The following is a 17,454-nucleotide window of genomic DNA, read 5'->3' as shown; positions in this document are numbered from 1 at the left end:
ACTTTTATATTTTTGCCCTTTCTTTTCAGTATTATAACTTTTGTTGCCATCAAATAATTTGGTAAATAAAGGGAACTTTGTAGGCATTTTCAAAGCCCACCCCACAAATGAATAGTCCACAACAACAACAGCAGCCCAGTATAATCCCACTTAGTGAGGTCTGGAGAGGGTAGTGTGTACGCAGACCTTACCCCTACCCTAGGGTAGAGAGACTGTTTCCAAATAGACCCCGGCATCCTTCCCTCCAAGAACTTCCCACCTTGCTCTTGGGGAGACTCGAACTCACAACCTCTCGGTTGGAAGTGGAGGTTGCTTAACAACATGAAACAGTGGACCCATTTGTTTGGGTGTGTTCCAAAGATAGTACTATATTTAGGGGTGTTCACGATTCGGTTTGATCGGTTTTTGATTAAAATCAAAACCAAACCAATTTATTTGATTTTTAAAATTTTAAAATCAAAACCAAACTAAATTAAATACAAACGTTTGATTGTTGTTGGTTTGGTTCGCTTTGGTTCGGTTTTTCGGTTCTTAGTAAGCTAATGATAAGTCGATAATAGTAAAATAACGCTAGACAACAATATGAAAATAATTTACTAAATTTATGCTTTTTTATATATTTCTTTCAGAACTGAAAGTTTATTTACCTGTTTATATGAAAAGAATGAACAAAAAACAAACAAAAAGTTTGCTTTCTCAAGCTTTAATTAGCCATTGTTGTCTTGCAATTTGAATTGCTTTCTTTACTCTTGTGGTGGGTTTTTTTTTAACTATTCTGTTAGGCAAAAGTATGTGCGGAGGGTTAGAGAATTAGAGTCTCTTAATGAAAAGAAAACTGGTCGAGTCCTATTGTTTTGGGCTTAGGCAATCTTTTAAGATATAAAAGGATAAACCAAAATTCAAAATAACAATTAAAATGCATAAAATATTTAAAATTATTTACAAAAATATTTAAATTATTTAAAGTTATAGTGCTTCTTTTTGGTTCATCAAAATCTAATTTAGAATGTTATAGTACTTCTCTTTGGTTCATCAAAATCTAATATAGATTAGGCTAAGTAAGAAATGAAGAACTTGTTTAATACTATGATCATTACTCTACGATCCATGGGCGAAGCTACATGTTGTAAAGGGGGTCAACTGACCACCTTTCGTCGGAAAATTACACTGTATGTATAGGTAAAATATTAGATTTTAGAGGTATATAACACAAATTGAACACTCTTTCTCGGAGATTTTTTTCACTTCTTTCAAGTTTGAATACCCTTGAGTAAATTTCTGATTTCGCCACTGAGTACGATCGATACTTAGATTTTATCCTTTCTATGTCTCAAGCATATATTACTTCTTTTTTTGCTTAGCTAATTTTGGGACGATTATAAAAATGTTAATTACTATTTTTCATGCAAGTTTTCTGATTTGCAAAGACATGAGATTTTGTACGTTGTAGCTTTTAATTTCTACTAATTTAATATTTTATTGAATATATATAGTAGCTCTTTTGCTCGCCCCTATCTCTAAAGGGGCGTTTTTCTTACAAGGTTTAATTTATACCCTTTCACCCGTGCTATAAAAATACAAAATCACTACAGAAGATTCACGTGAAAAACTATATCATCTTTAGCATCAAATTTTAACGAAATAAAGTATATGAAAACATACTCATACAACAACAACAACAACAACAATCCAGTATAATCCCACTTAGTGGGGTCTGGGGAGGGTAGTGTGTACGCAGATCTTACCCCTACCCTAGGGTAGAGAGACTGTTTCCAAATAGACATCCGGCATCCTTCCCTCCAAGAACTTTCCACCTTGCTGTTGGGGAGACTCGAACTCACAACCTCTCGGTTGGAAGTGGGGGTTGCTTCCAAAACATACTCATACAGAAGAACAAAAAAACAAACTTGCCACACTAATATATTAACTTCATAATTCCACCACTCTATTGCAAAATTATAAAAGAAAAAAAGGAACATGTCACATTGATATTAATCTGACTTTCCTCATGATCATATCTTAAATTAAGATAAAATTTGTTGATCATACCTAATCTATGGAATATAAAGTCAAATCATAAATTAGCTTGATTTATGTCAATTTATTCATTTAAGCTTGGCCCGTGCATAGTACGGGCTTTACTTCCGCTAGTTATCTTAGGTGACATAGTTTACAAATTGTAATTTGAACCTTACTGTTGGTGTCATAATCTAAAATTACACTAATTTTTAGTTTTAGATCTTTGCTGTCTACTTAGGATTTTCCCTTTATATAAATTACGTCGAAAATATGCAACTTATCATTTGAATAATTGTTTATACTGGTATTTAATGTTTAGCAATACTAATTTTTGGCGTTTTCCTTTGTTCTTTTCGATCTCTTCTCTATGAAAAGTGGCAAAATATTTTGGACACATAAAGACAACAACAACAACAACAACAACAACAACAACAACAACAACAACAACGACGACCCAGTATAATCCCGTTAGTGGGGTCTGGGGAGGGTAATATGTACGCAGACCTTACCCATACCCCGAAGGGTAGAGAGGCTGTTTCCAGGAGACCCTCGGCTCAAAAAAGCAATAGGAGAAGATATATTAGTACCATAAAAATGCATAATAAAAATAACAACAATATATAAGAGATATGAAATACAGAAATACGAAATACGAAAATACGAAATAGATGGCTGGTATAAGTATAACTAGAAGATAAAGCCCTGCATTTTGAACACATAAAGAGCAAGGCAAAAATGAAGTACATTGTATAGAAAATTGCACCATAGTACTCCCTTCGTTTCAAAAAGATTATTTTAGTTTGTTTGACTTGGCATAAAATGTACTCCCTCCGTTCCAATTTATGTAAACTTGTTTGACCGGGCACGGAGTTTAAGAAAAAGTGAAGACTTTTAAAATTTGTGGTCCTAAACAAATCAAAAAGGGGCCCAGAGTATTTGTGTGGTTATAAAAGCTTCTCATTAAGGGTAGAACTGTAAGTTTAAGCTAAATTGTTACCAAATTTAGAAAGAGGTCATTCTTTTTGGAACGGACCAAAAAGGAAAGAGGTTCACATAAACTGGAAGAGAGGGAGTAATAAAGAGAGGAAGACTATGTGATCTTAAATAAGTCATAACATCTGTGTGACTAAAGCTTTTGAAACTTGTGGACTGATATTTGTCTTAGCATTTCTGAGACTATAACAACAACGACGATTCAGTAAAATCAGACCTTACTCCTACCTGAAGGAGTAGAGAAGCAACAATACTAAACAAACTAATAGCAAGGAAATAGCATCAATCTTTTTGGAGTAGAGACGGTAAAAATTTAGCTAATTTCAAATAGTAATTCTGGTATCATTTGTCTACTAAGTTAAAGAAAAAAGATTACCAAGCCAAGACTCAGGAGGGTAACTTATCATAAGCACTAAAATCAAGCTCACGGTTAATTGTCATAACAAAAAATAAACAATAATTAAAGAAATATAATTTGATTTAACAACATTACCATTTTAAAATACTTTATTAGCCAATAAGCAAAACGTTGCAGGAGTTTAATCAAAGTCATCTTTTATCCCCACAAGTAATTAGATGCCAAACAAACACACAGAGATGCCTAATATAACAGTAAAACCTGATCAAGATGAAGGAATTCTCTGCAACTTAAGCATTTTTGGATGTCAAAAAGAACCTTTACAGTTGATAATTAAAGACTGCATGAAAAACCTTTATAGTTGATAACTAAAGACTGCATGAAAACCCCCTCTTTACACTGTTCTACGCGAATTTGCATATAATTTAACTCTCCGCACTGCACATCATTCTGGAGCTAATCTTGTATCTAAATAACCTTATTTTTATTTTGGCTAAGGAGTGTTGCAAAATCACGAGACTGGACATCTGCAGGCGGATGCAGCGAGAAAACATATGAGACAGGCTTCGACTGCAGCATTGGCTTTCTGGCATTAATCTCATCAAATAATTCTCCCAAGTTCTGTTCATCAAATAGGAATGACTCCCTGAGAAAAAAGCAACATTCCCTTGCCAGCTTTTCCACCTGAAGTAACAGTCTCAAATGTTCAATTCAGTGAAGTAAAGGGGAAAATAATCTGAATCAGCAAAGCATTTATGTTAGCAACAGGTGGGATTTAGGACTCGGACGAATAGAAGAGGAGAACTATTTGCAGCATTAAAAGAAATATATTAGGAGAATATATTAGAGAAGTTGTTAATGTATACATTTTTTGAGCATGGAAGCTCTGAGGGTGCATATCTGCCTGATAGTCAGTTTTCATCAAAGAAAAAGTTCAAACAAAGTCAAGAGCCTCAGCCAATAGAAAAGAGCAAAAAACATTTTTATTTTTTTCAAAAGTGATTCTCAAACATTCTCTTCGACAACACGTGCATCGCTACAATATGATAAAGCAACAACATATTAGTATGTGTTTATATTGCGTAAATGCACGCCAAGCGACATAATATCATATAGCTTCACAGTAAGTCCTATTTTATTTATCAGTAGACATAAATGTAATACAATTCCCATTCATTTCTCATTGCAGATGCTTAAAACATCAAGCAGCTCCACAAATACAAAGCATACTTTCATGTCAACTTTCAAAAGCTCAATTGTTAATAACTTTTAGATATAGATTTTGTATTCATCCTCCCCCCCCCCCAACTCCCCAAGTACACCCACAAATAGAGCACTTCAGACAGAACTGTCATAAAGATAGGAAAAGGAAAAAAAAAAGATACAAGGAGTAAATTACCTGAAGGTATGAGAAACGCATATTATTCATGGTGACAATAACTTTAACATCATATAAGGCATATCCAAGCATCCGGATGGCTAAATACTCAAAAAAGGTTTGCATCACACTCTTCTGCCCTTCTCTATGTCCTGTTTCAAATTTGGGAAACCATAGGACACATTTAACTTCACTCCACGGAACTGGACTCCCTGCAGTGTTGGATACTATCGTGTTGTATGGATTGGAATGGCCCCAGAGAATTCTGACATCAGTTGGTAATTGGTCAAGTGTGGATTCATCTCGAAGGGGCGTTGTGGAGATTATAGAAGACGGAGCATAGTGACGTGCAATATGTGACGAAAAATATAAATCATTGTCATCGAGTATGAGAATGCATCCATGATGAGGTGCAGGAAACCATCGCAGAAGTGACAACATATCAGCATCTGCATTCTCCGGGCGGCATAAACTTGACAGAACACCAGAATAAGCAGATGGAACTGAATCGTGAGAAAAGAAACATGAATCTCCATTCCGGCATCCCTATATAAATGTAAATTCAGAATACGTCAGATAGGAGTATCGAAACCCTTGAGAAAAAATTTTGTAAGAAGAAATTTAAAGAAGCCAAGGATATGCACCATTTAACCTATGGATAAGGCAAATAAGTGCCAACAAATGACTATTTTCCCCTCCATATATATATATATATATAGCACACCCTTAAATCTTCCTCATTCTTTCTCCTCCTCCTTCCACTAATGCAAGCTCTTCTTCCTCTTCAAAGGAAAGATGTAACAAGTAACATGTCTTTGTGATGACTGATGAACCAAGGAAGAAAAAATTGACAGAAGAATCAGATTTTAATTTGATCAAAGTCAGCCTATTAAGAATGATAACTACATTTTTCCCTGGAATAACCAATACAGTAAGGGATGTCTTTATCACACCAAATGAAGCAAAAACGGAACTCTTTACTCTAGGGAATGGACTCTCAACCCCTTCAATATTCTTTTATTCCTCTATCTCAAATCAACCAAAAGTACAAAGAGGAGGACCTTCATTAACACTTTTTCCCTAGTATTCACTTCCTCATTTTTCAATCACCAATGTTTCCAATGGGGGATTATCGATCAGGGACACTGTTATTTGACAAATACAATAAGCCATAAAACTACTGATACCTGTAAAGAGAAGAAAAATTTGCAAGTGGGCCTCTTTGCTTGTAAAGAATGAGAAAAGGAACATTGGGAATCTCTGTTGCACTGACCACTGAGAAAAAATTTACAAAGAGAAGCCTCCCCTGTGGAAACACCATTACCGTACACCAACATGTCAGGATTTCCAGAGACATCCGCAGAAGACTGACTTCTCATCTATCGAACATCGAAAAGGAAGATGATATCAAAATCTTGACATCAAATATAACAGCAAAGTGATAGCAGAATACAGTACCTCTTTGACTACACTAGCCAAATTTTGAGCCACCTTATGTGCTAATGATTCATTGTGGCCCAAAAATGGAATAGAAATGCATTTCCTTATTTCACCACCTTGTTCAAGTAGCTGATAATCCATATCTAACGCACCATCATCTAAATACTGATCACAGTCGAGATGGCACTTGTGCTGATATTCATTTGGATTATAATAAGATGGTATGCCACCTGATGTAGCAAGAAATTGGGGTCTATATCGATGCAAAGAGTCCAGAACCTCATCATCTGCAACAACACAGGCTTAGTATAAAAAACCAAAGGATCTAAACTGGTAAAACTCAAGATAAGACATACATGATTCAGCAACTTGGTTGAGTGCCGCTCGCAAAAGATTATGGTATGAGCACCACTCTTCCTCAATTTTTGAAAGCACTATTTCTCTGTCTTTTGTGTTATCCAACTTGAAGAGTTGTCTTAATAGTTGAAGGCGGTATTTGTCCTTCATTTGGAAACAAAATACGTAAATAGAATGCTAGCATCCCAAAAAAATAAAGCAAAAAAAACAGGGAGGAGAGAGAGAGAGAGAGATTTCCTATAGTCAAGAATGAACTGCGGGGTTACCTTGAAAGCACGTTGCCAGAAGTGAAAGGCGCACGAATTTGCCATACAGATTACCTCTTTTCTACCAGATAAACCAGTGGTCTTAGAATCTCCACTGAAAAAGTTGTCAATGTACTTCATGAACTGGAAAATCAAATTTATTGATCAACATTAATCTAAACTATTAAAGAAATGTGACATTCTCAAATTAAAAAGTATAGGATAGTACCAAACTTTCGTGGCCAAAAGGACGAAGAATGGGGAGTGGCTGCATATCCATCATTATACCAAGAACAATGCCTTCTCGTAGCATTCCTATGGCTCCAAACTTGAGTATTAGTATAGAAGCATCAAATGAAAGAGAAAAGCTGGCAAGCAATCTTCCATAAAATGTAGGCTCATAACGGCTCCTTGGAGGTGTTTTTTGTAGTGCATGGAGGTCAACAAGCAAACTCAATGCATCCTCAACGACTTTAGGATCCGGAGTGTCTAAAGCCTTCCGTAGCAGAACTAATTGAAAGATCCATCAGTTAAATTTTAGTATCTCACATCTATAAACAGCAGTAGACTAGAAAAAGGAAAAGAGAATTATTGAACATAGACAGCAAACTTACCCAAATTGATGATAATAACACTCAAGACCATGCTAATTTGGATAAATGACATATTTTTTAGCCCATCTATAAATTGATTAGTCCTGCTTGGTGCTTAAACTATGGGTGACAACCGAGCAGGTTGGTTTGAGTTCTTGGTCTAACCAGCCCACGCTGTAGAGGGCCCCATATGGATCTGACTTAGATTGGACAAACTTGCTAGTAATACTGCACCAAATTTGTCTCATGCATTTTTTGTCCATTTGTTTGTAGGTGTGGGAAGAAAGTCTTCGCATTTCAGAAACAATTCATAAATATAGAGGATTCTATATGCATTAAACTCCTTAGTGTATTACACATTTCAATTCTCAGTTGAGAACATGTACTAATTATTTATGAACACATTTTTCATTGACAATCAAGCAAGATCAAAGGTCCATTTTCAATATCAAAGCAAGACCATCATAATTCTTGGTTAACCCAATGTTAGGCCCCATGTCATGGTGTCCGCGCTCTGGATGTCTAGTCTTGGGCATGCAAGGGAGGGGAGGTGTTAAGAGTATCACTTTGGTTGATTAGCTCCTTAGATAGTCTTGGACAATCCTAATTTAAGGAGTTAGTTTTTAGGGTTGAATTAGGCCCTAGGACCATTTTCCTAACACGGTATCAAAGATAGACCCATCTTGTTCTTGGTTTACCCAGTTGAGCCTTCGTATTATATTGTCCACGCACAAGATGTCCAGTCCTGGGAGTAGGGGGGATGTTAAGTCTCCATATTGTTTGAAGGGATGGTTGTTATCTCCTTATATGATATTGGGCTCTTGGTCAATCCTCAGCTCATGAGTTAGCTTTGAGTTGAGTTGGGCGCAATGTTTATTTTCTACATATGTTATTTCATAACCACCTTTAAAAGCTAAAACCTCGTCCTCAACAAAATGGTAGAATCAGGAAGCATAGAGAAGTCAGCAAAACATTTTCCATAATAATTGTCATAAGACTCATTCCAATAAAACAAATCAACAGCAGAACGACTAAAGATGTATGAAGAAAACAGGAGGAGAAATAAACAAGCCAATTATACATCTCTTCCATCCCTAAGCATGCTTTCTTCATTTTCTTCATCAAATAACAGAAAATTTTCACAATTCAACTCAAGTGAAGCAGCAAGCAATTTCATGAAGGTAATCATGTAAAAGGAAAAGGAGAAAGAAAACAAACAGAGAAGAAACTGTGATGCTGAATATCCAGCTAAAAAGCATAGTAGCTGAATACCTTTGGGATCATTGATGGCTTTAGATTCAGCACAGCAAAGGAGAAGTATTTGCTGCCTCAACGATAACCTCAGTATTGCAGGAGGCTCGTAATCCTCTAGTTGAGTGTAAAATGATCTTTTTACCAATCGATATACATGGCCGTCACAAGTCCGTCCAGTTCTCCCTCTCCTTTGGTCTGCCTGCATCTCAAAAAATTAGGAGCAACAATCTAATGAAGAGAGATTGGAATGTGCAAACATGACTCATTTAGTACCTGTGATTTGGAAACCCACACAAGCTCTGCAGAATCTGATTTCCTATTATTATCCCAGAAAACTTGTAAAGAACGGCAAGAATCAATGACATAGCCCACCATTGGTATTGTAACCGAAGATTCTGCAATATTTGTGGCCAAAATCACCTGCGGATAAGTTTAGGTTTCAGCGAGAGGCATCAGTACTGTAGAGACATGAATGCAGTTACCATATTCATTTTACTGAATACTTATAACAGCTAACCACTGAAATAAAACCAGGAATCAGGGTTAAGGGAAAACAGAAAAGGTTAGATGTTATTAATAAAAATGACCTTTTGCCATAAGCACTCTTCCTCTTATCTTTTGGGCATTGCTGGGGGGCTTGGGGGGGGGGGGGTGTATAAGCACTCTGCCTGCTTTTAGGACTGTCTCCCCAAATTTTTTAGACAATGATGAATGTTGAACAAAGGGAGGAAAGAAAGCCTACCTTACGATGTGACTTACAGATTTTCATGGCCTTGAGAGCTTGTTCAGTGTCGATACTACTGTGTAAAATGTGAACCTTAAAAGATACACTGAAAGGCTTCAATAAGAGCCACTGCTGCTCAAGTGCATAGTATGTTGGAAGAAAGACCAGAATTCCTTTTTCAATGTCCCTTTCATTCTTATGAATGTGTATAATAAGATTGTGTATAAGCTGATACATTTCAGGCTTGATATCAGCATCAGCTGTCAATGGGCTTGGACCAGAACAGCATTTCAGAGCCGTCTCTTCTGATTCCATTTTAAGGAGTTCAGCTACCTGTTAAGCAAATAATATCATTGCAGATTACAATTTTGCTTAAATGGAAAACATCAGTAATCTATAGGAAGCAATATTCCATATCCTCTTAACAGAACACTTGCTATTCTGTTATTACACTTGAATTTTTGATAATTTTTTCCCCTTTTTGATCAAGTTAAGATGTTCATGAATTTTTTTCCCTATTTGATAAAGTTAAAATATTCCCTAGTCTGGCAGGAACAGCAGAAATATCACCTTGTATATATATTTCTTGCAGCATATGAATATAAAAATATACCATGCAGTAACCAGAAACGCATAGATTTAGACAAAGCATTTTCTCAGTAATCATACATCATAGAAGTCAAATAGGAAAAGGGAAAATTAATTAAGTGGAAGACCACAGTATGTGTAGGCAATAAGAGATAAGTCCTCTTTTAGATACTAAACAGTTTGTAAGTGGAATAAGGGGTCAATTGATTACTGTATTGAAAGTTGTGATATTTAGTAATTAGAGACTACACTAATTTGAGAACATCAAGTTCAACTTGAAATACTACCTCATTCAACAAAAATTTGGCCCACTTCCCTTTTTAATATGCTAAAAACTACTTGACGCTTTTCCCAACCCAAAAAGCTCTCCATCCCGTAAAAATACGGAGTAACATACAATATGTATTCTAAATTTAATATCATTTTAGCCTTCATGTGACGTCCTCATAGCATATACCTCATATTTACACATTTCGCTTGTTATTTTAAACAGAGAGGAGGCCTTACTTGAGCTCAAAAGTCAGAAGTACGTACAATTGGAGTCTTGTCTCTCTAAAAGTAAGGAACCTTCACCATTTGAAAACTTGCACATTCTCCCCTTAAATGGATAACTTTGTTAAATTTGAAGGTATATTTCATAGAGGGTTGTAAACCTCATGTATGGAGTTATTTATGCATTCTAGATTTCAGCAAATATTGTTATGTAACATATCTAAACCTAACTTTGGTTAAAAAAATTAACCAAAATTTATTTTTGTAATGTATTAACTAGTCAAATAGAGTCATCTATTTTAGGATGAAGAGTATAATCCGGATCATCTGCCAATAGAGTCTCTTAACAAGATGTTGAATAATTAAATTATAAATATTCACTTCTAATGAACCATAATTACCTACACAAAAAGATAATGCATCTACCTATTTATGCCTAGTTGGTTTAAATAATATTAATGATTAATCTTATGTATAGCAACTTTTATATTGTTTTATAAATTTAATGCAAAAAGTAAACATACAAATATATTAAATATCTCAAGAAATAACCATTGCAAAAGATGACTTTCCATCAATATTTTACTTTATAAATGAAGGATTCTTATTCCTTATATTAGTATACATGAAAGCAAAAGTAACAAAGGTTAACGAGTTCCACAGAATGGTTTCATTGGAGAAACCTTCAAGCTTATGTTTAAAAGCATAACTCGAAAAGGCAATACCAGTTATGGAATTCAATGCAACTGCTTCATTTCTAGCAAACATCTTTACAGCCAATTACGAGGCCCAATAACTAAGAAAAGATAAAAGAGGGATAAAATAATAGAATACGAGAACTTACAATTGTGATAGAACATCAAAAGAAAAACATTTCAATAGGTAGGGTTACATGAACAAAAATGGATTCACATATCCACCCCCAAGGCAGTAGGACAAAGCCAAGTTAGGTTGACTCAGTGCACTCAAAAGTCAAAACTACCATTATCACAAGTAAACCATGAATTTAAACATAATTAAACGAATTTAATCTGGAGAGAGGGACATGCCAAAGTTACAGATACTAACTGTTATTGATGGAATTTGCTTTAAGACCATCGATGCACGGTAACTTTCAATATAAGAAACATGTTGTTAAACGAATTTTCTTCATTTTCCTTTTCTGATAAAGTAAATGAAATGGATTCTCTTCTCTAAGATAGATGAAATATACCTGCTCAATGTATGAAACTTTTCGCTGATATATAGTGTCTTGTCCAGAACTAGGGATGGCCAACAACTCTACCCTTTCACCTCTACCGAGATCCTTAAAGTATTCACGGTATCTTGCTATATCAGCAGTAGCAGACATTAACACCACCCTGTAGAGTTGAACCAATTAGATACACAAAGCACATTATCACCAAAGAGTTTGTAATGCATGCGACATAGTAGACTAAGTTCTCCAAGTGTTAATGGTAGAAGATTGAGCACAAAGCAGAGAGATGGCAAAGAGTTCATATCAAGATAGACAAACAAATACAAAATACAGAAGAAAAAAAGAAGAAAGAGAATGTTACCTCAGGTCACTCTTTTTAAGCAAAAACTGCTTGATGCAAACAAGGACAAGATCTGACTCTACAGATCTTTCATGCACTTCGTCAAGAATGATAACTTTATACTTTAGAGCATTCAAGCCCTTCTCTAGCATTTCTTCCAACAGAACTCCAGCAGTTTTAAACACAATCTTAGATCTGTGATATAATGTTGACTTGATAAGTTAAATAATGAAGATACATCACAGAGAAAGAAGCAATAATGAGTAGTTGAAAATTTTGCTGGATGTAATTGAAACACAAAAACATTGATAAATCCACTACAGGAGGAGAATGGCGTTCCTTAAAACTGTTCCCCGAAAAGAGAGGGACATTAACAAAGAAAAGGTAAAGATTGTTATACTTCCTTTTTAGCATAACATCTTAGTTCCAACATATAACTTCCATGCCATTCCAGGCAAACTGCATCTCGATAAATCATGATTAAGGTGCCAAAGATGGCTTCCCTTGCAACAACCAGTGAAGAGAGGAATGATTGACGAAAACAATCACCAAGACTTTACAACATGATAGATGGGTGCCAAGGTCTGATATGGATAAAGATAAATATACATCTCTAGTTTGCTTTTTTGAGAATGGCTATACGGACTTACTAACAATACATCAGTTGGAAACTGAGGTCATGTGCTCACTAACTTAAACTATAAACGTGACAAAACACTGAATCATGATGTGTATATATTCCCACAAAACTGCATTGAGAAATAAAAACAAGACAATGAATGGGCTTTTATTTCTTTCAGTAAATGTATTACTTGCCAATAGCAGTAATTTGGGATTCCCTCTTATTAGTTGCCTAAATCATTCAAGCCGGTACCTTTAATTGGAGAGAAAGAATATTAAATGACGTCAAAGAAATAAGAAGACTCAAATGAGCTTCATATTAGCAGTTATTCTGAATATGCTTGGAGGTTCCAGTACCACTACTTTAAGATTCCCTTTTATTAGTTGTTTAAATAAATACGAGCTGGTAAATTTTATTGGAGATAGAAGATCAAATGAGGTCAAAGTCACAGGACGACTGAAACGAGCTTTACACTAGTGCCAACCACCAAACACCATTGATTTTGAACATTTCATCAAATTGGTAAATTTCAAAATATTAAGTGCAGAAATAACCTTAAATTTTTCTTCATATCTTACACATTAGCTAAGAAATTAGTGAAAGAAACTAAAAGGAAATGTACATATTTCTGCTTCTCTGTTTATTACTTCACATGAAAAAACAATAACAAGAAGAAGCCAAAAAAAACAGAACAAAATAAAATAAAATAAAATAGCAAGAAAGGACAGTGATGATAATTAAGCATCTGAAGATGTAAAGTGGAAGGTGCCCTTGTGTTTTGTCATTAAAACTCATACGACAAGGCCATATAAAATCCGTCAAAGCTTTACATGATATCCCACATTCGGCAATTTTCTCCAGCCTAAGTTGAGCATCTCTCAGTTCATTTCAGCATGTCATGAAAACAAAAAATAAAAGTACACTTAACTTTCCTTTTTTTATCTATTAACATAGAAATATGCAATGGAAGCAAAAGTTCCATGTAGGCAACATTGGCTAACTGGGATTATGGCTTAGTCATGATGTTATGCATACATTAGGGCTAGTGTTATTATGAGTATTTTCTAGTCTATTTAGAGATTTGCATGTCAGTAGAAAATGTAGATAACTTCTAGTGTTGGAGAATCGCAGATCATTGGATTTTTTTTATATCGTAAACTTTTTTTTTATTAACGATGGGGAAAGCCCCTGTATAAAAACAGTATACCAATTAGGGTAAAACGGACAATGAGACTTTATATGCAGATCCCAAGCTTGGGATGAAGGCATAGTTGTTGTAACACACACTAAGACTCTTATTTAAAAAGAACGTGTACGCACAATGTGTGTATAAACTACCGGATCATCGTCAAATAAAATGTTTTCACATAAGTGAACCCTTGGCAAGAGTAAAGACAGTGTTAACCAATTATAAAAACATGCCACGAACAACCTATGTAATTAACGTACACCAAAAGGTTTTATATTACTTATAAGTTCTAGCACTATGTAAATGTTTTTGCATTTGCTGTCTGATATGTAGCTTTGTTAGGATATAATGCTCACTCAAATTTCAGATCAGGAGAAGAATAGCAACCAATTCAAACATTATGAGTGAAGGTGAAACTCAAGCAACGCATGGATGACGAGTTCATCTGAGAAAACACTAACAAAAGACTACCTTTCTGAGTAGACCCTAGAGTGCCCTATATGGTATCCAACTTCTTCACCTACTTCACATTTTCGAGCCTTCGCCACCATTCTAGCAACTGCTACCACAGCAAATCTCCTTGGTTGTGTACAAAGTATGGGTTCCATGTTTCCTTCCAGTAAAAACTGAGGGACTTGCGAGCTTTTTCCTTAATTACCCAAGCAGCAAGTTGCTTAATAAAACTAACAAATTGACAAATTCTAAAACAGTAGCATGACATTAAGCAAATGCTGTGCACTTTTAACAAAAAACTATAAAGCTAGTAAATACACTCAATTTCAAACAATCCAATGGTAGAACTTTACCATAGGAGAATCTAATAGTCACTCGTAATAAGATAATAACACATTGAATGCTCATCTAGGAGTAGTTCCCCACTAACTACGAGGCCCTATATTCTGAGTAAGATTTGGATATGAGTGTTATGTGACATGTGTTATAAAAATTAGTAAAGCCATAATAACAAGCATCCATGGCTAAGTTAAACAATGGAGCGTAGAAATGTTTAATATTCGGAAATAATATGGTGTAGGTCTCTTTCCTAATAAATTCACGAATACAATATCAACTCTAGAGCATATAAAGCAAATACATAATTAAGAAGGCACAAAATTTATAGTACACCAGTGCTGTCGGCTAGGTAAAAGTGAGTATCACCACCTTACACCACCATTTTGCATTTGATTTTTTTTTTTTTTTATCTTTTTCCTTTTGCAAGCAAATGTGACAAAACGAAACCTAATGGAAATTCTAAAAAGGGGCAAACATTTGCACATGTAACAAGAAAATTTCCTCAGATGACTCCATACTAACATATACAGATTACCAAGTCATATATATGTTATTCTACTTCCAAGTTCCATGACCCTTAAAAAGGCCGCTCTCCATATTCCAGTGACTCAATCTACCATTTTCGGTATAAGATCATCAGAACTAACCAATAAAACTACAACTTAAGTTTTGTTAACTAGTTTATTATTGACATGCCAACTTAAAGACAGTAGTTGTACCTCTATACACACACACACATATATTTTCCTACATACATAATATAAGTTACAAGCCCGAGACAGTAGATGCACCTCTGAATAAATACACTTATTTTACAATTTTCTAAGGATATATATAGTCCGAATTCAAGATAATGTGTACATAGCTCTAAGGTATACACTTATTTTAATATATCAAAAAACATTAATATACATACAATCAAACCTCTCTATTACATCCTCATTTGTCCGGACTTTTTGTTGCCCTTTATAGTGATTAATTTGTTATACACCTATAACAGCACTTGACATTTAGATCTTATTTGGTTATTATGGATAAAAACACTTGAAAACTCATTTTTTTCAATTTATTTATGTTTTTTGATTGTTTTATGCTTTCAATTTATTTATGTTATAACAGAAAATAAAATTATTTAATTTTAAAATGTAAAATAATAATTCGTATCATTTATTAAGAATTTAAAAGACCTTATACGTACAATTTTGATGAGGTGGAAAATGTAGGAAAATGGCAGAAACAAAAAATTCTCAACTTCAACTTTTAATTTCTCTTGTTCTAAGCTACAAGAGTTTTTAGCATTCCAGATTCCTTGTTGAAACTAACAAAAATTATGAAAATTATGTCAATTAATATATTGTTGTTTGGTTATTACAAATCTTAACAAATATATAGATATTTGAGTAAGGCTGTTATTGAATGGTAACTATACAAAAATTGACCCGTAAAATAATAGATGTTGTTGTTATAGTTGTAATTATGTAAAATATACAACAACAACAATAACACACCCAGTATAATATCACAAGTAGAGTCTAGGGAGGGTACCCTACCGCTACCTCACGAAGCTAGAGATTATTTTCGATACATATAAAATAAAAAATCAATTCCAAAAGAGCTTGGCTGTTATAGGCATGGTCAGAGCTAGAGGGGCGGAAATCATACTGTATACACGGGGTCAAATTTATTTTTTTATTTTTTATTTTGTATATATGGTAGATGATGAATCCCTCAATGAAAATGTTATAGAGAATGACTTTTACAGGGATGTATGACCGTGCACACATATATTTAGTCAAAAATGTGTATACATGTGCAACTACTTGCTTATATGCTGAATCATCCTCTACAAACTGACTGTAAACATAATTTTCAGAAAGAATAACAGAGCGATTGAGAAAAAATAGAAAAATGAGGAGTACCGCAACCAGTTTCACCAACAACAAGAGTGACACGATTCTCTTGAATTTTCTCAACGATTTTACTCTTCATTCCCATAACTGGTAAAAGAGGAAACTCAGGTACCGTCGATGACGCCGACGACGGCGAAGCCGAAGAAGACGCCATTGCCGGAAAAATCAAAGCCCTAAAACAGTGACGAAATTGTGATTGGTGAATAACCGTACTGAGTATTCAGCTTTTTGCTTGACGAGTGGAAAGAGAACTGGAGGGAAATTTATATAGTTCTGTTCGCAGTGGTGTGCGGTGATTTCACGCGCTATGAGTACGTGACTTTGTGCGTGCTCCCTAAATTACGGTCAATTGTTTTTCTTTGTTTTTTCTTCAAATTGGGAAAATTTTTATGTTTGTCCTAAATCAGTAAATCCTAGTAATCCATTAATTGACAGAGGTCTCGAGTTTCGAGTTCGAGCTCCTGGGCATGGAGTCGTCTTTGTTAGGGAGCGCTTTACCGGTTTACCCCAATGTAGGACTTCCCGACGCCAATCTGAATTTAGTCGAGCCCCAATGTGAGACTTTCCGGCGCGAATCCGAATTTAGTCGAACCCCAATGTGAGTACCGAACACTGGGTGGGAAACCCAAAAAAAAAAAAGTAATCCATTATCTGTTATTTCCAAATATTTCGTTCATTTTATGGTCTATGAAATTAAAGTAATTTTCGTCTAATTTTGTGGCATTACATAATACCACAAGGATAAAATAAAATAAGTAGTAAAAATATGATTTAATAATTAATGAAATAAATATGCACAAATCAGTTCGGACATCATTGTTATAAGGAAAAGAAATAAAATAATAAAGCTTTTTAATTGTAAAAGAAAAAAAGATTAATTTTTCTTAGACACTTATTAAATACAGAGTCCTTGTTGATATTAAAATAATATGACTAGAAGGTTCAAATTTCAAATTTATTTT

At 34.7% G+C, this 17,454-nt stretch overlaps 1 protein-coding gene across 2 annotated transcripts; it reads right to left on the bottom strand.

The window, feature by feature from the left end:
* Nucleotides 1-3,589: 3,589 nt before the first annotated feature.
* Nucleotides 3,590-16,733, bottom strand: LOC104245540 (DExH-box ATP-dependent RNA helicase DExH8). 2 transcript variants are annotated; one of them, XM_009801162.2, is made up of 14 exons: nt 16,502-16,733; nt 14,262-14,439; nt 12,001-12,174; nt 11,655-11,802; nt 9,380-9,694; nt 8,911-9,057; nt 8,656-8,836; nt 7,020-7,300; nt 6,812-6,934; nt 6,545-6,689; nt 6,207-6,475; nt 5,936-6,127; nt 4,770-5,294; nt 3,590-4,054 (listed from the first exon to the last, which is right to left on the bottom strand). In XM_009801162.2, the coding sequence occupies exons 1-14, from the start codon at nt 16,644-16,646 to the stop codon at nt 3,839-3,841; spliced, it is 3,039 nt and encodes a 1,012-aa protein (XP_009799464.1). In that variant the 5' UTR covers nt 16,647-16,733; the 3' UTR covers nt 3,590-3,838. The 2 variants fall into 2 exon arrangements, with proteins under 2 accessions (XP_009799464.1, XP_070024600.1); XM_070168499.1 differs by lacking the exon at nt 14,262-14,439 and having other exon boundaries at nt 16,502-16,590.
* Nucleotides 16,734-17,454: the final 721 nt, after the last annotated feature.

This window comes from Nicotiana sylvestris, chromosome 2, assembly GCF_000393655.2.
Source record: "Nicotiana sylvestris chromosome 2, ASM39365v2, whole genome shotgun sequence".
In the NCBI taxonomy this organism is placed as follows: domain Eukaryota; kingdom Viridiplantae; phylum Streptophyta; class Magnoliopsida; order Solanales; family Solanaceae; genus Nicotiana; species Nicotiana sylvestris.
This window is presented reverse-complemented; position numbering and strand designations above follow the sequence as displayed.

Coding starts and splice junctions, on each gene's coding strand:
- LOC104245540 (XM_009801162.2), bottom strand. CDS start 16,646: ATGGCGTCTTCTTCGGCTTCGCCGTCGTCGGCGTCATCGACGGTACCT. Junction 7,301..8,655: donor AGCCATCAATGATCCCAAAG/GTATTCAGCTAC, acceptor TCTTTCAATTAG/TTCTGCTACGGAAGGCTTTA. Junction 4,055..4,769: donor TGCGTTTCTCATACCTTCAG/GTAATTTACTCC, acceptor CTGTTACTTCAG/GTGGAAAAGCTGGCAAGGGA.